This window comes from Mobula birostris, chromosome 2 (assembly GCF_030028105.1).
Source record: "Mobula birostris isolate sMobBir1 chromosome 2, sMobBir1.hap1, whole genome shotgun sequence".
NCBI classification, from domain to species: Eukaryota; Metazoa; Chordata; class Chondrichthyes; order Myliobatiformes; family Myliobatidae; genus Mobula; species Mobula birostris.
The window spans coordinates 229,358,127-229,381,380 of NC_092371.1; the positions used below are offsets into that span (position 1 = coordinate 229,358,127).

General features: G+C 40.1%; 1 protein-coding gene across 2 annotated transcripts in view; it reads right to left on the reverse strand.

Annotated features, from left to right (window-relative positions):
* The window catches only part of hsf2 (heat shock transcription factor 2), a 45,889-nt gene extending 22,994 nt beyond the window's left edge, over positions 1-22,895 (reverse strand). For both annotated transcript variants that reach the window (XM_072251582.1, XM_072251583.1), the window contains exons 1-6: positions 22,756-22,895; positions 22,335-22,443; positions 10,309-10,436; positions 6,133-6,257; positions 2,706-2,781; positions 152-213 (exon numbers count right to left, since the gene is read on the reverse strand). In XM_072251582.1, coding sequence (XP_072107683.1) covers positions 152-213; positions 2,706-2,781; positions 6,133-6,257; positions 10,309-10,436; positions 22,335-22,443; positions 22,756-22,848 — 593 coding nt within the window. In that variant the 5' untranslated portion in view covers positions 22,849-22,895. The remainder of the gene's footprint in view (positions 1-151; positions 214-2,705; positions 2,782-6,132; positions 6,258-10,308; positions 10,437-22,334; positions 22,444-22,755) is intronic.
* Between the last annotated feature and the right edge of the window lie 359 nt (positions 22,896-23,254).

The window sequence follows — 23,254 nt, forward strand, 5'->3', positions numbered from 1 at the left end:
TAATGTTTCAAAAGATGTTTCATTCAAAACTATATTTACAAACCAAATACAATTACATGGAGACCTGAATGCTTTCAAGTTATTGGGACATGACTGAAACAAAAACATACCCCAATGTGAAAAAATATATTTGCAAAATAGACATGCATACCTCTTCCGCTTCAAAGTTACAATTTGGTTATTCTGCACCAAACTAACGATAAATTTAATAATCTGAAAAACAGGGAGTGTAAATATTTTGAATTTTCAACTACAAGTCTGAAAAGTCAACATCTTTCCCCTAACAAAGTCATAGACAGCTGAAAATATGTTCACGCAACCACTGCTACACTAACAGTAAGAAATACCTGATTTTCTCCTCGTATTACTATCTAAGAGATCCATGTAATACTGTGTAAACACTAAACAAAAGTAGTTAACCATTTCTTAAAAATGCAAAAGCATTAGACATTATATGAAGCTCAGAGGCTTATACTTAAGAACCACTACTTACATACTTACTGCTCTCTTCTATCAGACTTTCGAACCAATCACCTCTTTCAAACCCTCTTCCTGATGGTGTAACCATGTTCTTGAAATCTTAATTCTAGCTCTCCCAATTATTCTATTGTCACTTCAACATTTCTTTTTGCATCACTCCAGATTGCAAAACACTGTATGCACTGTTCTGCACTTGTATTTATTGGCAGATTTATTATTACAATGTATACTGTTTACTGAGTTTCATGCAAGGAATTTCATTACATCCAGGTGTATTTAGAAGAATGAGAGGAGATCTTATAGAAACATATAAAATTATGAAAGGGATAGATAAGAGAGAGGCAGGAAAGTTGCTTCCACTAATAGGTGACACTAGAACTGAGGGACATAGCCTCAAAATCTGGGGGAGTAGATTTAGGATGGAGATGAAGAGGAACTGCTTTTCCCAGAGGGTGGTGAATCGGTGGAATTCTCTGCCCAATGAAGCAGTGGAGGCTACCTCAGTAAACATATCTATCCAATATTCTCTTAAATTTTTGTATAGTAGCGGAATTAAGGGTTATGAGGAAAAGGCAGGTAGGTGGAAATGAGTCCATGGCCAGATCAACCATGACCTTATTGAATGACAGAGCAGGCTCGACAAGCCAGATAGCCTACTCCTGCTCCTATTTCTTATGTTCTAATATGACAATAAACTATACTAATTTTAATGCAGGAAAATAAACAAATTTAGTTTAGATGCTTCTTCTGAAAAAAGCAAAGCAGATGATAGCTTATGGACAAGTGAAAAGAAGCCTTAAGAGAAAAGTTCGGTTACTTTGTCAACTAGGTCCTATGATGGTGGAGAAGGAATGGAGGATGAGAATGACAGTATTAGGAATGGAAGATAATCAAATCTGGAGAGATGAAGGGAGGAAGTCACCGAGGAGTTTAAACCTGAAATATTCATGGGGCAATGGCTAATAAATTTGAGCCAGTGGGAGCTTGTACAAGTTTGAGATTAACAAAACCTTGGATGAATTTAAGTTTGTGTAGGTGGAAGATGGGATGCAAAGTTGTTGAAAAGAGGTAACAATAGCACAAAACATGTTTTGTGGAGATCAAATCATGAAGTGTTCTCTTACGAGAAACAATGAAAACGCTTTTAAATAAAAAGGTGTGGTCAGTAACTGATTCAGCTTACGTGGGAGCCAGAAAGTTGGCTTGATGAGTTTTTAGTCTGAATAAGATCAATAGAAGGGTAATCAAACCAAAAGCAGTATCTAGCACTGATGGCCTAGTTACATTCAATCAGCTATACTGGGCTGACCATATTCTGCATCCTCAAAACCAGACCCCAAACAGACACACGGGTTCCAAGATCTACGATAGGAAGGGATCAGATGTACTGAAGAAAAGATTCAGGGATGTGCTTAAAGTTTCACTGAAGTTGAACAGCATATTCATTGACTCCTGAGAATCTCTAGATCAAAGCAGAGGAGCAGCAAGTGGGTATTTCAAAGCTCTGTATGCATTGGGGTCATATAGAAGCTCTGTGATACAAAGAGCACACCACCTTGCTCCTAACCAATCCATGGAAGAGTCTACAGTTCCATTGGTAGTCTGACCAGCCATCTAAAAATGCACAATACCAGAATGGAAACATATCATTCATGATCCTGAAGGATTGTCTATAAGAAAAAAAAGGGACCAACTAGTTGGTCTCAAATACTCAGTCATGTTAGAAGTTGGGATTTTAAGTTCAGGGAATACAGTACGCAGACACAGAGATACACACAGAGATACAGGATTAAAATAAAATTTCCAACTTTGTAACATTTGCCCTAATCTTTCTATCAGTCTTAATATCATTTGATGGTACTGCTCCAAATATTGTTAAAAGTAGGGATCCTTTAACATAATCTTTGGAGCAGCATAATCACTAGCATGTTTTATTGAATTTGAAGAATGCGTTGAGTTTTGGAAACTTAACAGTTTAAGTCAAACTTTAGAAGTTATTCATTCTGAGTCATTCTTTTTTTTATGTGGAAGGAGGCACATAAACTGGATTAGCATGAAAAGATTAAATTTGAAATAATTTTTGCAAATTTAAATTTGAAAACACCATTGCAGCTTTCTTAAACAGCTTGGAAAGGACTAATAACCTAAGCACACAGGACAGTATTTTAAAAAGCCTCTTTAATGACATTTTACACAGAATTTGAAACAATGCAGGAACATTTTACCTGTCTGATTACTTGCTGTTGCTGGGCATGTTTCTGTCTAAGATCACCAATCTCTCTCCACAGAGTTTCATTTTCCCTGTTGATCAGCAAATAAGAAGTCAACTTGACAGCAATGCTTTCTAATTGTTAAAAACTAAAGTGACAATAAAGAATTATCTATGAACCATTATAGCTTGAAGTGTTACAATCTACGATTGGGGCAGGGAGAAAATAAAAATCAACAGATTTCAGTTTGTTTGTATGTGGCTTTGAATTAACATGGAAATGGAACCAGGCTACTTAGGCCCTTTAGCCTCATCAGCCAACGAGTGTCATGACTTAACAGTATTCCCTCACTTTTGGCACACATCTCCAAGGAACACTGAACAAAAAAAAATGCATTTCTGATTTTAAATTAAGTTTTTATTTGTAAATTGAAAGAAATTAGAACACCTTTTACCTTTTGCAGCCTGCAGTTTTTCCATGAAAGACAAAATTAGAGCAAGACTGACGCCCCCTTGCCTTAGCCTCAACCTCTTTATAAAATAATCCTCATTGAAAACTCCTTCCCTCCAGTAAACCCTTAAATTTCAGGAATACAATGAAATTATATCATCCTTATACATTAATTCTCAGGAGTCTAGATATCCTTTAATCAAGTTCATTCAACACTCTGACCTAGGTGTTAGCATTCTCATCTTGTAGAATTGAGGCTTTGGTTCTCACTCTAAACAAAAAACTAGACTAAGTGATTACTATACATTACAGATTTTATCCACTTAATGAGATTTTAAATTCAGGGTCCCATCTGGCACTTGGGAGATGTAATAGACTGACTGACACTACTTCAAACAGGATGGGAGTTATTCCTCCATTAAAGCAGGGGTTCCCAATATTTTTTATGCCATAGACCCGATACCTTTGACCGAGGGGTCTGTGGACCCCAGGTTGGAAATACCTGCATTAAGATTAATTGATCCTATCAGACTGCTCATGGTGGAAGCTTCCTGTATGCAATATGGCTAACATATTTCCCATATTACAAAAAAAAACTTCAATTTAAAATTACTTTAACTATAGAGCATTTTGTGACATCCTTATGCATTAAGTGGTTCTGCAGAAATGTAAAATTCTTTCACTCTCTCCAAGACCAATCTATTGATCCTAATCTGCAGTGTCCAGACATCTGTGTGGTCCAAAATAGATCTTGCTCAACCAATATCAAAACTTCTAACTCTAAATTCTACTGCTCTAGGTAAAAGGACAGGCATCCTGTTGGCCTCGGGTAAATTTTATGGACCTGCAAGTCTTTTTGTATCTTTAATATTCCTGGATTTATTTATTTATTGCCATGCGGGATGATGTAGGCCCTTCCAGCCACACAGTCCAGCAATCCCCCACATTAATCCTAGCCTAATCACAGGACAATTTACAATGACCAATTAACTGACCAACCAGTACGTCTTTGGAATGTGGGAGGAAACCGGAGCATGCGGAGGAAACCCACACGGTCACAAAGAGAATGTACAAACTCCTTACAGGCAGTGGCGGGAATTGTTTCCTGGATCGCCTTTACTGTAAAGTGTTGTACTAACCACTATGCTACAGTGCCACCACCACTTCAAGTACTTTATTTTATTTTTTTTAGGTCCAAAGTATAAAATATTTTTTATGATATAATGCTTTTATTTACATTTCTTAAGATGTTCTTTCATGTGCCAGCTGATAAAAGATTATAAATATGATTAATTGCAAATCCACTAGTCATATCTTGATATTGTTCTTTTCTACCATGCAGTCAATTCCAAATTGACTGGCATTCCCTCATTACTTCAATTACACATTCAAAAGATTTCACATTTTACCAGCCACAAGTAACATTAATGAAGTTACCTAGCCTCCTTTAAAAAAATGTTCAGTCAGCAGTCTAAATTTATAATTTCTCCTAACAACAGACATTAAGCCATCTGGTAGATAGCAGTTAGTACTCACTTTCTTTTCTCAAACAGTAAATGTGCATTTTCCAACCCCCAAATAGCTTCTTAATCAAATTGGTTGATTTAGGAGAAGCTATCTGGGGGGTTTTCATTAAAAAAGAACTCTACTAAGGTCACCTGCCTTGGGAAATTGCCACTCTAACCCATTTTCTTTATTATTTTCCTTACATTGAAGTGGTCAATTCCTATCCAATTTATTACTTACTTGGAAAATGCGGCATGCTAATTGTTTTAATACTGTAAATATTAGTATAAAGTAATTATTTTCTAATCTCTCTATTCCCTATTTAAAATACATTGTCAATTTTCAAGTTTTCCTAACTTCATTTGCAGCTGATTTTGTTCTTCCAGTCACAAATATCAGCCAATACATATTCTGCTGTATATCTCTTTTATAGGTGCTGTTCTTTATTTTGTTTTGGCAATTATGGATCTTACTCATCAAGATTAATAAGTTTTGCAGTGAACTAAAGTTACTCCTGAAGAGACTGCTTACTTCTCACTTTACTCATGAGAAGCTTGGTCTAGTTTAATACAGATGGTGTGAATTATCCTACAACATTTGACCGTATCTAAATCTTCTTTTCTTTTTCCACGTTTGTTATTAAATAAATGTCTAATTGCCATTTAACTATTAATTGAACTTGCTTCACTAATATATGATCTCTGGCTTTATTAGTCCTGTTTGATCTCACTGCAGAAAACTATTCCAAATCCACAAAAAATATTTTTTTCTGACAAGACCAATATCCAACTCAATCAAAAATGCAAGTTATAAAGGCTATCAAAACATTTCTAATCATTTCATTTTCATTTATTCTCTTAATTTTCACGTTGCTCAATTTAAACTACACAATAGAAGACAGTGACAGCAACCATTGCAATCAGAAATACATTTTTTAAATACATTAATTTTACTTATACAATTTCCCCATCATGGGATTCTCTTAACGTCTATCACTAGCAATTTCAACCTTAATAATTTTGGCTGTTTCTATCTTGTCACCATTTTCCACATTCTTCCTTTAGATCTGATAATTATTGTTGAAATACAATATTTCAATACAATAATATTTCTATACAATAATAAAAGATCAATATCATCTTTCCCAAAATAGAACAGGAACCATGGGGAAGAAATAAAAATCATGGATGGTGCATCATGATCTATCTTTCTTAAATGAAGAAAGCATTCCCTTACAAAGATATTTCAAAATAATTTATTTATATTTTATAAAATTTAAGCAAATTTATTTTATTTGGTCCTCCTTACTCAGAGAAGGCATCCAGCAAAATTTGAGTGCCTAGCATTTAGGAAATCCAGTTCTCAGTTTGTTCTAGTAATTATTGCATCGACATGAACCAATAAACCCAAGGACAAGAACAGAAAATTCCATTCCCATTTTGTAGCCTGGTTAAGGAAACAATTAAGAAGCACTACGTAGCAATACCATTTCAAGGAAGTTAATCTTGAGTCAAGGCTTTCTTGTTTTGCTTGTATTTCTTGAACACTGGATAAAATAGCATTCAAGCCCTCCTGTTGAATTTTAGCTTCATCCGGTTTAATTGAGGATACCTACGATACCATAAGCACAACTATGTTACCAAACACAAACACAAAATGTGGATTTACACTGAAAAGCTTTTAAAGTCCTCACAAATTTCTTCAATTAAATCTTGATTTGTGACTAGTCAGAAATGTAAATTAGAAAGTCATCCCAATATATTTAAACACAATTTACAAGATTAAGACATAACAGTAAAACATGTAGAGACTTTATAATGCCTATACCCGTTACTGTAGGTATCAATTACTTAAAGAGTAGTAGGCTGTCATTGATCCTAGGGGATCATGGGTTTGCGCTTCTGGTGGACTGTGTCCTCTCCAGGGCGCAAGCCTGGGCAAGCAGATTTGAAGAACCGGCTGTTGCCCATGCAGCAGCTTTCCCCTCTCCACATCACTGATTTAGTCCAAGGGAAGGGCAAGTGTGGATACATCAGTGTCGTCGAAGAGACTCCCAGAATGAAGGTGTAAACAACATTAAATTGCTTTAGGGACCCCAGCTCTGGATTTTTTCCCCTCGGGGTTTACTCCCCTTGGGTAGGTACATGGATAGTTGGGAATGGAGGGCTATGGTCCCAGTGAATGTTGTTGGGAGTAGGCAGTTTAAATGGCTTGGCGCAGACTAGATCGACCAAGGGGCCTGTTTCTGAGCTGTACTTTTCTATGACTCTAAATCAGTCATATCAAGTTCATTATAATTTTGTAACAGAAAATAGATCTGCAAAACAGTAATGTAGTGCGTATGGGAAAGGGTTAAGAAACTGATGTGTTGCTAAAAGCTAGAGAGTAAAGGTTTTCAGTTAGACGAAAGTGATACAGGATTGGTATTTAGCAGTCTTTCAAGGACTGAAATGCAATCCACAAGTTTATGGGAAAATAGCAATGTTTTACAAATAGACTTTTGAAAAGGGGTTAACAGATTTAGAAGGCACAATCCCAGTTTCATTTTGGCTCAGTAATTCTAGGTATGCAAAAGTTCCTCATCCTTGACTATTCACAAAAGACCAGATATTAAAATTACAAAACAATGTAATGGGCCGCCCTCTGAGAATTAAGTGGTGGTGCAAAAAGTACCTTTGCCAAACACAAATAACATCTTAATGCTTCAATTATTACTAAGCTAATCTGTGACCCCTTATTGTTTCAGGCCTGGGGACTTGTCCCTTAAATGTTAATCATCATCACCAGAAAACTCTCAGCAGGTTCCTCACTTTTGGTCTTCCACCCTCAACCCTCAACTTGTTTCCCTATTGAACTGCTCTCAAACCCATGCCTTTCATACCAGCATTTCCAGCAAGTAGGCCACTGCCTTATGCCCTTAGTAATCGTCTGGCATATCTTCAATATAAACCACGTCAGGCTTATTCAGAAAGTTAAAAGGCATGGGATCCAGGCAAGTTTGGCCAGGTGGATTCAGAATTGGCTTGCGTGCAGAGGGTGGTGGTGGAGGGAGTACATTCAGATTGGAGGATTGTGACTAGTGGTGTCCCACAAGGATCTGTTCTGGGACCTCTACTTTTCGTGATTTTTATTAACGACCTGGATGTGGGGGTAGAAGGGTGGGTTGGCAAGTTTGCAGACGACACAAAGGTTGGTGGTGTTGTAGATAGTGTAGAGGATTGTCAAAGATTGCAGAGAGACATTGATAGGATACAGAAGTGGGCTGAGAAGTGGCAGACGGAGTTCAACCCAGAGAAGTGTGAGGTGGTACACTTTGGAAGGACACACTCCAAGGCAGAGTACAAAGTAAATGGCAGGATACTTGGTAGTGTGGAGGAGCAGAGGGATCTCGGGGTACATGTTCGAAGATCCCTGAAAGTTGCCTCACAGGTGGATAAGGTAGTTAAGAAAGCTTATGGGGTGTTAGCTTTCATAAGTCGAGGGATAGAGTTTAAGAGTCGCGATGTAATGACGCAGCTCTATAAAACTCTGGTTCGGCCACACTTCGAGTACTGTGTCCAGTTCTGGTCACCTCACTATAGGAAGGATGTGGAAGCATTGGAAAGGGTACAGAGGAGATTTACCAGGATGCTGCCTGGTTTAGAAAGTATGCATTATGATCAGAGATTAAAGGAGCTAGGGCTTTACTCTTTGGAGAGAAGGAGGATGACAGGAGACATGATAGAGGTGTACAAGATAATAAGAGGAATAGATAGAGTGGATAGCCAGCGCCTCTTCCCCAGGGCACCACTGCTCAATACAAGAGGACATGGCTTTAAGGTAAGGGGTGGGAAGTTCAAGGGGGATATTAGAGGAAGGCTTTTTACTCAGAGAGTGGTTGGTGCGTGGAATGCACTGCCTGAGTCAGTGGCGGAGGCAGATACACTAGTTAAGTTTAAGAGACTACTAGACAGGTATATGGAGGAATTTAAGGTGGGGGCTTATATGGGAGGCAGGGTTTGAGGGTCAGCACAACATTGTGGGCTGAAGGGCCTGTACTGTGCTGTACTATTCTATGTTCTATGAATGGTCTTGGCCAAAATATCAACTGTTTATTCCTTTCCAGAGATGCTGCCTGACTTGCTGAGTTCCTCCAGCATTTTGTGCGTGTTGCATAGGTGAGTAGTAGAATGGGTAGTTTTGGTGATAATTTGTACTTTTCTCACCCATTAATCCTGCAATTATTACCCTTGTAGTTCTGTTTTTCAGTTTTATCCTCTTTCCTAGTTCAACCAATGTTATCACAGCCCAAGTGGACCACAATAAGTGTTCCTTTCCCTCCCATCTCAAGTTCCACTCCAGCTCAAAGGGAAATCTTTGACCTAGGCACTGGGCAAGTTACAGAGCCTATGCTCCAAAGAACCACTTCTCTTTTAAATGTCTTGCCTATCATCTTATGCCCTCTACTTCTGGATTCCTCTGCTCCTGGGCAAAAGATTCTGGCCATGTATCCAAACTATGCCCCTCAACAAGGTCACACCTCAGCCTCCTGCATTCCAATGAGAATAAAGACAGCCTATCCAACCTCTACATAAAGATAAAGGCAAAATCCTGGTGAATCTTTCCTGCACTCCTGTAGTGTGGTGACAAGAACTGTATACCATACACTTAGTGCAGTCTAATCAATTCCAAACAATTGAAGCAGGACATCCAACTCTTATACTTAATGCTGAAGCTTATGAACGCAAACCATACAAAGTAATTTTTTTCCACTATCCTCTCAGTTTCAGGGAGCTATGGACTTTACCCCAAGGTCTCTCTATATATTATAAGGTCCCTGTCATTTATCCTATATGGAATATTTTGGTGTAATTTAGCATCTTGCCAGGGTGCTTCGAAAGGCAGATATGAGATAACTGCTTCGCTAGGATCAGAAAGGCGAGACGAGGTAAGGATGTCAAAACTGCATTTGCATACTGGCTGTGCACCAGTTAAACAACTAAAGATAATGCTCATGAGACAAAGATTTTGATAACATTTTCATAGCTAGTCCCGTAATACAGGATAAATTGGTCCCAGTACATAATTAAAAATGAGTTTCTTTTAATACTGATATATAATTAAGAAATCGATCTGTATAGTCATTTTCAGATTTCAGTAGTACAAAGGCAATACTACACATTCTGGAAATAGAATTACAAAAAAAACATTCTCAAGCAGCTGACCATTTTCAGCTTTTGTTTTCCTTTCTGATGTCAACAAGCTATGGGCATGTTTTGAACACCAGATATGTTTAGTAAGTTCTTTTAACATTTTTTGCAGAATTTCCTGCTAAATGAGGCTACTTCAGCATTTAGCAACAACAATGAAATTCAATTTAGACTTGTCTCCAATAAAGAGCATCACAGATGGACTCATTGGGGGATGCTCTCATTTCAGATTTGATATACGTCATGAATTCATATGGATCCTTTTGGATTAGATTCTTTTGTTTAGCTTTCTACTTAAACATTAATCATTTACAACTGTTCTTATTTAAACTAATGCATCACCCCTTGAAAGAAACAATATAAAGAACCAAGGAAAAGAACAAAAGTACAGTAAATGGTTAACAAAACAGGAAAAAGGGAAAAATAAGAGATGCATTTTTTTCCCTCAGCACACTAGAAATTATGGCACTTACCTTTCGTTTTATGTTTTCCAATAAGTCATCTTGCCCTTGCTTGAAAAATGGATGTTGAAACTCTACAGGTCCATCACGTTCCTGTTTAACTATACCTCCATCAACATGCAGCACTTTACGAAAGCCATCTATAAAGCATTTACAGATTACTTCAGCTTTAGGGAAAGATTCTTGAAAGTCACTTGCTCCAGATAACTAAAAACATATTGGGATTTTAGTAACCTGGTAAAAATGATAAGACAATAAAAAAAACAAATGATACAAACTGAAAGGAGGGAGACAATGGGGGAATCATGACAACAAGCAGATCCTAATTATTAAAAAGCTCAGTCGTATAAGCAAGATAAAACATACTGCTGAAAGCTTTTCATTCACTTCAATTAACTATTTTCAGTTAGACTCTTTTTTTGGAAAGGGAAGTCATTCTCACCACTGAAATTTAGGTTGTGTTCAAACTGAGGACTGGTGAATGCATGCCCCTTGGTAGCAGTTAATGATCCCATCAAGCAGTAAGTACATTAGCAAGATATTAAATGTTCAGAAAGCATTTGTCTCACTCCTGTCTACAAGAGAAAACTTCCAAGTCAGACTGGCTGAAGATACAGCAAGTTGTTGGTTAGTCTTCACATCAGCTAAAGTAATAAAGTTATACTCAAAAATGGGAACATCTTAGAGATCATGAAAAAAAGACCTTCAAAAGGTACCAGACATGAAAAACATCTGCAGCAAGGAGAATGGAAAAGCTGAGTTTGTTCACCTTAAGAGTTATGAGGAAATCTAACAAAAAAAATTCACAACCATTAAGAATTCTGGTAATTACTAGTAAAATTGTTCATGACAAGAAGCCAAAAATGTAACATGATCAACTTAAGAACCAAAGGTTAAATGTGAAAAACTTATTCTGACGCAGGGTCTTGACCAAAACATTGACCATTCTTCCCCTTTAAAGATTTTTCCCCGACCACGAGTTGTTCCAGCAGCTTGTATTTTTCTCCATTACCCTGGGTTTCAACTTCAAACACTGCCGATAATTTTTAGGTATATCCAGTGCTGTTCCTTGTGACTGTAGTTATTAGACTGAGGACAGTTTAAATAAAGTGCATTGAGGTGAGGGTGTGAGGTGGAAGATAGTAAAATGAACTATAGGAATCTGACATTCATACAGAACTTTCCCTGCACAATTCACAGAACACACTAGATATATGCGCATCACTAAATTTTAGGGTGGATATTAAACTTGCATTACTGAAGGACGGACTTCAACATACACTAAGTGGCCACTTTATTAGGAACACCTGCTCGGTAATGCAAATAGCTGGTCAGCAATTCAACGCATAAAAGCATACAAACATGGTTAAGAGCTTCTATTGTGTTTCAGACTAAATATCAAAATGAGGAAGAAATGTAATCTAAGTGGCTGATTGTGGAATAACTATTGCTACCAGATGGGCTGGTTTGAATATCTCCGAGCTGCTGATCCCCTGGGATTTTCATGCACAACGGTCTCTAGTCTAGAGTAGTGGTCACCAACCCGTCAATTGCGATCGACTGGTCGATTTTCCAGACTTTCCCAGTAGATCCCGAAAAAAAAAATCAAAAATAAATACACAAATACTGTTGTAATGTGAGCATTATAAAAAATAAGTAATACTAATTAGGACAATAGTAAAATAGCAATACTTTCGCTACTGAAAGCTGTTTGTAAAGAGAGATTGCTTCCGGGTTGCGGGGTTTTAGTTCCATTCTTTCTGCCCAGTGCGCATGTGTGTAGCTCCACTGCCATGCACTGCGTTTTCAGCGTGGCTTGTGCTGCATCAAAGTGACCAATTAGATTAGATAAGAGTACAGACTGTCGCAAACATCAATATTTTATACTTTATTGCCGCCAAACAATTGGTACTAGAACGTACAATCATCACAGCGATATTTGATTCTGCGCTTCACACTCCCTGGATTACAAATATTAAATATTAAAAATAGTTAGAATTGGTAAATATTTTAAAAAATTAATTATAAATCATAAATAGAAAATAGAAAAATTAGAAGTAAGGTAGTGCAAAAAAAACGAGAGGCAGGTCCGGATATTTGGAGGGTATGGCCCAGCTCTGGGTCAGGATCCGTTCAGCAGTCTTATCACAGTTGGAAAGAAATACGGCACTCGCTCGTGATATCCTGATAGCATGGCGGAGGCTCCACGAAAGAAGGCGAAAACGTACAACTTCCATCCAGAATGGGAAGAGAAATTTCTATTTACCTTGGTGAAAGGCAAGTGTGTGTATGTTGTGCCATCAAACACAAGCACTGACTAAAAGAGGGAATCTGGAGCGGCACCACAACACCAACCACCAGAAATTTAAAGACACCTACCCCAAAAAGAGTGCAATCTGTGCCGGGAAAGTTGAGGAGCTGAAATCTAGGTTGAAGGCCCAGCAATCATTTTTCACAAAACATGCTGCTCAAAATAAGGCTGCTATTGAAGCATCATTTCATGTGGGTCACCTTTTGGCTAAACACAGCTTTTACAGATGGCGATTTATTCAAGGAAGCAATGGCCATTACCACAAAGACTATTGTAAATGACTTTAAAAACAAAAACGACATCACAACCGTAATACATGATATACCGCTTGGCCCTGCAACAGTGACAAGGAGGGTAGAGTCACTGTCAAGAGTTCGTGAACTGACTTGTCACTCTGTGAATATTTTTCACTGCAGTTCGATGAATCCCTGGATGCAAACAGCTCAGCTTGTTGTATTTGTCAGAATAGCTTTCTAGGATTTTACAACAAAGGACAACTTCCTTACTCTTTAGCAATTAAAGGAGAGAACGACAGGTGAGGATATTTACAATGAGTTTAACAAATATGTCCGTGAAAATTACATCCCCATTCATAAACTGGTGGCAATTACAACCGATGGGGCCCCAGCAATGCGTTGGTTTTATAACACTAAAAGTCAGTGCCTACTTTGGGTCAACTTATCTATTTGAAATTGCATTTTCACAGATGAAAATTATTAAATCTAAGTACAGGAGCTGTCTTACTGACAGACACCTCACAGACTGTCTCATACTGGCTGTCTGTAGTTATGAGCCAAATTTCAGGGAACTAGCAGGAAGTATTCAGCCCCAGTCATCACACTGAGTGCAACAGTCAATTTTTATTCATTTATTTTTCGTGTTGAAATAAAATTAAATAATGAAACTTAGAGTTAAAGGTGTGAAGTATTGTAATATTCATAAAGAAAGACAGCTATGGCTTGTTTGATATGCTAGCTACAGTGTTTTCTTGTTTGAACTAATTTGAAAATTTGACAAACGTATTTTGTGTAATTCAAATACAATCAGCCCAAATAAAAGGCCTAAATAAAAGGATTGGAAGTACAATGAGCTGTTTTTTCTCTAAACGATTTAGTAGGTAGATCTTGCCTTTCTTTAAGGTCGAGGTAGGGAATCTTGGGCTTAAAAAGGTTGGTGACCACTAGTCTAGAGTTTACAGAGAATGGAACAATAAACAAAAAAAAATCTAGTGAACAGCAGTCTGTGAGCAAAAATGGCTTGCTAATGAGAGAGGTCAAAGGAGAATGGCTAACCTGGTTCAAGTTGACAGTAACTCAAATAACCACGTTATAACAGTGGTGTGCAGAAGAGCTTCTCTGATTGCACAACGTGTTGAACCTTGAAGTGGATTAGCTAGAGCAACAGCAGACCACACTGGGTTTCACTCCCCTATCTAATAATGTGGCCACTGAGTATATGACCAAAAGCATCCACCCACTACAATTCATCTATTGCTTAGTGAGTTTAGTATCAAAGTAGTTACAATCTATAGGATTCAATTTTCCAAAAATGAAGAGGTGAAGATGGCAACGCGCCTGCGCATGCGCAGCCCTCCGGTGAAAAGTGATATCGTATCTGTTAAATAGGGGCCGCGGACAATTCTGATTTGATGGAGAATGGACGTGAAAGCACAGAGCAACATCTGGAGAAATTTCTGAAATGCTCATTCGCTGCTGTCGTTATTGCGTGGTCAGGAATCTTTCAGAGGGTAGGCCTCAAAATCCCCGGCCTTGCCTGCTTTTGGCGACCGAGAAGGAGGTCGAATTGTTCGGACAGAGATGGCACTCAGTACTCGGTGTCGGAGAGCTGATCAGAGCTCGAAGTTTTCGGATGACTCAGAGTCGGATCGTGGTCGGCATGGCAGGGAGAGTTTTTCTTCCTTCTCCCGTCTGCGTGAGATGTGGGACATTTGAGAGACTTTGAACTTTATGGTGCTCATGGACTTCATCAAGTTATGGTACTGCTGCACTGTTGTAACTATATAACTATGTGGTTTTGTCAGCTCTTTCAGTCTTGCTCTGTCCTGTGTTTTCTGATATCACACCGGAGGAAATATTGTATCATTTCTTAATGCATGCATTACTAAATGACAATAAAAGAGGACTGCGTGTCTTCATAATCTAAAAAAAAAATTACTATGTAGATCATTCAGCCGATGATAAACTTGAAGTTAATGAATTGTCTTATGTAGCTGTAGGGCTAAAAGCTAAACCTTGGACCATGATAGGGGGAAAGTCCTTCAACTAGCTGGGTATAAACAGAAAGCTTGATAATAATTATAATTTTCTTCACTGTCTATTTTTTCCCACTCCATCCAATTTCACCCAATAACCTTGCTTGAGTCAGAAGCAAATTGAATGCAAAAGCAGTAACTACACTAATATTGTTCAGTTTAAACCACTGATTACATCTTCAACCACAAATACCCACCACTAAGCACATCTTTCCTTCGCCCCCACTTTCCGCGGGAATCGCTCTCTATGCAACTCCCTTGTCCACTCATCCCTCCTGGTACTTATCCTTGCAAGTGGAACAAGTGCTACACCTGCCCCTACACCACCTCAAACGGTCCTTCCAGGTGAGGTGATACTTCATCTGAGTCCATTTGGGTCATCTGCTGTATCTGGTACAGCCTCCTGTATATCGGTGAGACATGTCATAGATTCAGAGACCACTTTGCCAACTGCCAAAATCCATCTGCCAGAAAAAGCGGAATCTCCCAGTAGCCAACCATTTCAATTCTACTTCCCTCTCTTATTCCGACATGTCAGTCCACAGTCTCTTCTATTGCCGCAATGAGGCGACACTCAGGTTCTGGATGCAACACCTTATATTCCCTCTGGGTAACTTCCAACATGAATATCGATTTCCTCAAACTTCCAGTAATTGCACCCCCCCCTTTACATTCCCCCATTCCTGTTTCTCTCTCTCACCTTATCTCCTTACCTGCCCATCAGCTCCCTCTGGTGCTCCTCCCCTTTCCCTTTCTTCCATGGTCTTCTGTCCTCTCTTATCATTTCTCCATTTCCCACTTCTCCAGCCCTTTATCTCTTTCAGCAATCAACTTCCCAACTCTTTACTTCAACCCTCCCTCTCTCTCGATTTCACCTATCACCTTGTCCTCCCCTTCCCCCACTTCCTTACTCAGACTTCTCATCTTTTTATCCCAGTCCTGATTAAGGGTTTCGGCCCAAGACATCAACTGTTGTTGTTGCAACATACATCAAAGTTGCTGGTGAACGCAGCAGACCAGGCAGCATCTCTAGGAAGAGGTACATTCGACCTCTTCCTAGAGATGCTGCCTGGCCTGCTGCGTTCACCAGCAACTTTTGCTTGAATTTCCAGCACCTGCAGAATCCCTCCTGTTAACGTTTTTAAAAATTGTTGTTGTTGTCTGGCTTGGAGAGCATGCCTTATGAGAATAAGTTGAGTGAACTTGGCCTTTTCTCCTTGGTGCAATGGAGGGTGAAAAGTGACCTGACAGAAGTGTATAAGATGATGAGGGGCATTGATTGTGTGGTTAGCCAGAGGTTTTTTTTCCCCAGGGCTGAAATGGCTAACACAAAGGGGGCATAGTTTAAAGGTGCTTGGAAGTAGGTACAAGGGGAACGTCAGAGGTAAATTTTTCCACACAAAGAGTGGGGGGTATGTGGAATGCACTGCCAGCGACGGTAGAGGCAGATACAATAGGGTCTTTTAAGAGACTCTTAGGTACATGGAGCTTAAAAAAATAGAGGGCTATGCAGTAGGGAAATTCTAGGCAGTTTCTAGAGTAGGTTACATGGTTGGCGCAACTTTGTGGGCCGAAGGGCCTGTAATGTGCTGTAGATTTCTATGTTTCTATTTACTCTTTTCCATAGATCTGCCTGGCCTGCCAAGTTCCTCCAGAATTTTGTATGTATTGCTTACATCTTCAATTCAAACTTGTTCCACATAGAATATATAGATCATCCACAGCTTATGAACACCCAGCATATATACAGCCGGTATATGGGAGATTGCACTTAGGAGGCCGGAAGATGGATTTCAGGATGCTGTGTGACTGTAGGCAGGCAACTGTTCTTGAAACTAGCTGGAACTTTGCAACATCAAACCCACAAAGCAAAAGTTCTCGTTAACACACTGATGTCAATGTTGCAAATCTATTCTAGAGACATGCCATCTGGGCCAACAGCAGTGGCTTTTTTAAAACCATCAAAAGCATTTAAAACCTCACCTACAATGAAATCTTTTAAAATGTTATTGGTCAGAAATAGCCTCATACTAAATTTATTAATATCAGCTGTTTAACAAGTGTAACAAAACAAGATTTAAAATCGCTTCTCCAGACCATCTATTTCTGTGGGACTATCCATCATAGCAGGCATCTTCTGCCCTATGAGAATTTGGTTTGTGGCTGGCAAACTGGCTAACAAATAGCTGTCAGGAACGGAAATTGTCCAAAACTAGGAAAAGACATATAAATGTTGCAATAAAAAGGATGGACAAGGGATTGAATTGCCTGGGACTGTGCTCTATGGAACTTGGGAGGAAGAATGGGGAGGGGGGGTAATTTATAAAGTTGTGAAATGAATAAGCAAGATGGGGGGGCAAGCTGTCATCACTGGTGAATGGGCCTAGAACTAGGGGACACAGCCTCAGGTTTTGGAGAATATATTTAGGATGGAGAGGATTTTCCCAGAGAGCGGTGAATCTGTGGCATTTTCTGCTCAGGCAGCAACAGAGGCTACCTCTTTATGTCCATAGATATTTTTTGCATAGCTGGGGAAATTAAGGGTTATAGGGAAAAGCAAAGCAGATGGAACTAAGTACATGGCCAGATCAGCCATCTTTTTGAATGGCAGAGCAGACTAAATGGGTCAGATGGCCTACACTTATTCCTGATGTTATCCGGGGCCAAACACATTAATGCAATCATGAAGAAGGCACACGAGGGGCTCTACTTCATTAGGAGTTTGAAGGCATTTGGTATGTCATCAATCTCTTGAGAATTTCTACATATGTATGGTGGTTGGCGAGCATTTTGACTCGTGCATCACTGCCTGGTGTGGATGGTTGCAGGAAGCTTCAGATGGTTGTAGACTCAGCAACCTCCATCATGGATACAACACTCCTCTCCTCCCCCATCAAGGATATCTTCAAAGAGGTGCCTCAAAAAGGTGGCAACCATCATTAAGGACCCACACCACCCACCCCAGGACATGCCCTCTTCTCATTACTACCATGGGGCATGAGATAAAAGAGCCTGAAGATTCACACTCAACATTTTAGGAAAGCTTCCTACTCTCCACCAGATTTCTGAGCAGTCCATGAACCCAAAAATGCTACCTTGCTATTCCTCTTTTGCACTATTTTAGTTTATGTTTTGCACTGTACTGCTGCAGCAAACCAACAAATTTCACAACCATTGACACCGATAATAAACTTGATTCAAGGGTGAAGACCGTTTATTAGAAATAGAGTAAAAATAGGCATCCTGTTATCAAAGAATCACTACTTTGATTGTTACCAACAGGAAATCTAGCAAAGTTTTCACAGAAATGGGAATATAGCAAGATGTTAAAGAGAATAGGATTGATTAAATTGTGGATAAGGAAAGGACAGGAGGAAGATTCATGGGGTGTTAGGACCAGTTCTGGCACCGAAGAGGCCAATTCAAGGTGGACAGAGTACACCTCAGTAGCAAGGCTATCAGCCTTTTTGTGGGGACTGGAGAAGGAATAAGCATTCCTTCTTATTCCTTCAAGTATGAGCATGAAGTAGTGAAAAAGAATAAAGTTTTGAGTTAACAAAGGATATTAAATTGGGTATATTAAAAGCAAATCATTTGACCAACTCAAATGATTTTTTTAAAATACAAGTTACAGAAGGTGTTTGAAGTGAACGCAGATTTCAATGTGGATTTACAAAAGGTGTTTATGAATGTGCTATTTGTAAAACTGAGGTTGATAGACTAAAAGTCTTTATAAATAAGTGCTTTCAGACAGAATGGAGAAGATGGAGGCTCGACCATGGTCTGCTCTTTATCAAATTATGGTATTGCTTTGCACTGTTGTGTAAACATGTTATAATTATGTGGTTTTGTCAGTTTTAGTCTTGGTTTGTCCTGTGTTTCTGTGATATCTTTCTGGAGGAACATTGTATCATTTTTTAATGCATGCATTTCTAAATGACAATAAACGAGGACTGAGTGTCCTCGTAATCTAATCTAATTACACAGTAATGTCCCACACAAGTCAGTGCTGAAACCGATGTAGTTTTTAATGAATTTTAATTACTTGGATTTGGTTGTTCAAGACACTACTTTAGAATTTACAGATGATGTAAAACAAGAGGTGTTTTTTTTGAGGATAGCAACAAACTGCAATAGGCTGACATAATGAATAGATACTTGCAGATTAAGTTTAATACTGCAAAGTGTAAAGTGATACATTTTGGCAAGATGTTAAAAATATAAACAAAATGCACGATTTGAAGGACACGCAGGAACACAGAGATCTGAATGTATACATGTATTAATCATATGAAAGTTCAATCAGCAAAAGACAGAAGCCTGGACATCAGAAACAGAGGCATTATATTGAACCTCTATAAAATATTAAACTGACCACAATTCAAGTATTGGAACTGATTTCTGTTACTACAGTTAAGGATGAGAAATCTCAGTTACAAGTTTCGACTGTAAAGCTGTGATCGCGCATTGTGTAAGCAAAGGATGAGAGGATATTTGGTAATTGGTTTATTATTGCCATATGCACCAAGATACAGTGAAAAGCTTTGATAAAGCTTTATTTGATAATAGTATTCAAGATAACATCAGGTTTAATTTGAGCAAATAGAGAGAAGATGTTCCCAAGAGAAAAGATTCAGAGATCAGGAAAAACAGATTTAAAAAGATGAACATCAGATTAAGAAAAAAAAGTTGGTGGTTATGACCTGGAAGCCATAACTTGAAAGTATGGTGGAAAACAGTAAAAGACAGTTTAAAAACTAACTGCACAAGCACTAGGAAGAAAATAATTTGCAGAGCTACAGAGAAAGAGCGGAAGGCCACAAAACTGTTCTACATAACACAGGTACAAACACAAAGAAAATCTCCATTAACAATAAGGAAATCTCCCACTGTAATTCTTGTGTACGTTTGTAACTTCCCTGCAAATTCAACCCTCTCTCACAAGTTGGTGGACTGTGCAAAAGTCTTACACTATACATAGCTAGGATGCCTAACATTGTTTGCACAACACTACATTTGTCAGTGTGAATCAGAGGGAGTTTGAAAATCCGGTGGATGCAAAGGATATTGGGAATGGTGACGGTGCAATGCTGCCGGAGAGGTGTGGAACAGGTGGCACAGGTGTGCGAGGAGCAGGAGTGAGACATGTTTCCCACAGCTTCAGATGGAGTGTCTCTTCCAGGATGCCGAAGACTAGTGCTGGACACGCAAACAACGTAGCTTACCTAAGAGAGCAACTAGGGCCACAATGTAGGGGACACTGACTGGGAAGGGGCACTGGCATTGATTGCCTTATCCTTTAGTGAACCTGGACCACTTTACAGATGCAAATATAACATTGCTTTGTTCCGCTGTGCTGGAATGCCTGCTATTAGTAATGTATGTATGAGATCAGAGATTACTATTGGCTGGTAAACCATGAGTTTTGTACAGATCATTGGGTACAATTGTCCATCGAGCATCAGTCAAAGGCTGTCCTTGTTCAAATGTTGTAATCGTGCCTGTCACAACTGCTTCCTCTGCTAGCTTGTTCCATATACCCACCACCCTCTGTGAGAAATACTAGTCCATGTTCCCTACAAACTTTCCCCTCTCGAATAGGGAACTGTCTTGTCTCCCTTTCTCTTCACCATTTACACCTCGGACTTCAACTACTGCATAGAGTCTTGTCATCTTCAGGAGTTTTCGGATGACCCTGCCATAGTTGGACGCATCAGCAAGGAAGACAAGGTTGAGTACAGGGCCACAGTAGGAAATTTTGTCACATAGTATGAGCAGCATTATCTGCAGCTTAATGTGGAAAAAGACTAAGGAGCTGGTGGTAGACCTGAGGAGAGCTAAGGTACCGGTGACCTGTTTCAATCCAGGGGGTCAGTGTGGACATGGTGGAGGTTTACAAATACCTGGGGATACGAATTGACAATAAACTGAACTGGTCAAAGGACACTGAGGCTGTCAACAAGAAGGGCCAGAGCCATCTCTATCTCCTGAGGAGACTGAGGTCCTTTAACATCTGCCAGACGATGCTGAGGATGTTCTACAAGTCTGTGGTGGCCAGTGCTATCATGTTTGCCGTTGTGTGCTGGGGCAGCAGGCTGAGGGTAGCAAACACCAACAGAATCAACAAACTCATTCGTAAGGCTAGTGATGTTGTGGGGATGGAACTGGACTCTCTGACAGTGGTGTCTGAAAAGAGGATGCTGTCCAAGTTGCATGCCATCTTGGACAATGTCTCCCATCCTCTACATAATATACTAGTTGAGCACAGGAGTACATTCAGCCAGAGACTCATTCCACCGAGATGCAGCACACAGCGTCATAGGAAATCATTCCTGCCTGTGGCCATCAAACTTTACAACTCCTCCCTTGGAGGGTCAGACACCCTGAGCCAATAGGCTGGTCCTGGACTTATTTCCTGGCATAATTTACATATTACTATTTAACTATTTATGGTTTTATTACTATTTATTATTTATGGTGCAACTGTAACAAAAACCAATTTCCCCCGGGATCAATAAAGTATGACTAGGTTGAGTGAACTTGGCCTTTCCTCCTTGGAGCGACAGAGGATGAGAGGTGACTTGATAGACGATGAGAGGCATTGATCGTGTGGATAGTCAGAGGCTTTTTCCCAGGGCTGCAATGGCTGCCACAAGAGGACACAGGTTTAAGGTGCTGGGGAGTAGATACAGAGGAGATGTCAGGGGTAAGTTTTTTTACTCAGTGTGGTGAGTGTGTGGAATGGGCTGCCAGCAATGGTGGTGGAGGCAGATATAACAGGTTCTTCTAAGAGACTTTTAGGTAGGTACATGGAGCTTAGTAAAATAGAGGGCTATAGGTAAGTCCAGTAATTTCTAAAGTAGGAACATGTTCAGCACAAGGGCCGAAGGGCCTGTATTGTGCAGAAGGTTTTCTATGTTCTCACCTATGCCTACTAGTTTTTGCTTCCACTAACCTGAGGAAAAAAAAAATCAAGCATTCACTTAATTTTAAATACTTATATAAAGGTCACCCCTCAGCCTCTTATACCTCGGAGAAAAAGTCAGAGCCTTGTAACTCGTCCTCATTAATCTTTGCTGCATTGTTTCCAGCTTAATAACAAACCTCCTATATCTGGGCAACCAGAACTGAACATAATACTGTCACATGTAGCCTCACCAATGATTTTTTTAGTTGTAATATTTATGATTAGACAACGTAAAACTATCAAGATAAAATCAGATTACTTTTCTATCATTCCATCCAAACGATTTTCGGTTTATGGGGTATTGCCAACGCAACACAGACATTATCTTCACTGCCTTTTTTTTAATTATGCACGAGGAGATTGCTACTGTTCAAGGAGAATTTAAAAAGGAAGTCATGCCTGAGGAACCAGTTGCGGTGTTGTGATGGCGAGACTAGGCCTGCGTGCCTGATGCACATGTCACCAGGCAAAAGCGTGTTTACACTTACACATATTGAGCTGCCGGACGAAACTGGCCATATTATTGTGCTTGAAGTACATGGGCAGGATTTCCTTGGAGAACCGCTGCTCGTCCAGGACCAGGAAGCCGTGGCCATTCTGCAGTCAGAAAGGGAATCGAGAAGGAGATGTGACCCAGACTTTCATCACACTCACCCCCAGCACCCGCTCCCTCCCCGCACTCCATACACCGGGCCCCGAGGACTGTAACCCCGCCTGGGCCGGCTCCCCCCGCCGCTCCCGGGCTTGGCCACACGGACGGGTATCACTCCTTTTGTTTTCCTTCCGGATCCACGACCCACGGCCACCAGGCAACAAGCCGGCCCTGGCGAGGGGGAGAACGCCGCTTCCCCGTGGCTGAAGCACAAAGGCCCCCGGAGGACGCGAGGCAGGTCTGCAGCGTCGTTTCACCTGGTTCCAGCAGATGAACTCGTTGGTGTCAGGATCCTCGACCAGGGCCCACAGCTTGGTGAGGAAGGCCGGCACCGCCACCGTCTGCTTCATCCTCACAACGGGAACGGGTCCGACTCCGACCCTCCTCCCCGCCCACAAACCGCCGCGGGCACCCGCACGTCCGGCTCAAACGTCACAGGGCAGCAGCGAGGCGCGCTCCCGATCGGGCGGGGCGGAGGCAGCCTCGATGGGGAGGGAGGTTATGTAGGGGACTTGGAGAACAATCATGTGTGTGTGTGTTTTGTTGGGGAGAGGGGTCACAAACGAAAAAATCTGCAGATGTTGGAAATTCAAGCAACACACACAAAATGCTGGAGGATCTCAGTCAGATCACACTCTTCATCATTATTCCCCAAGTTCCCTACATCCTTCCTTCCCATCCCAAACATGTCATTGTTCAAACAAATTGCTGGAGGATCTCAGCCGGCCAGGCAGCATCTATGGGAAAGACTAAACA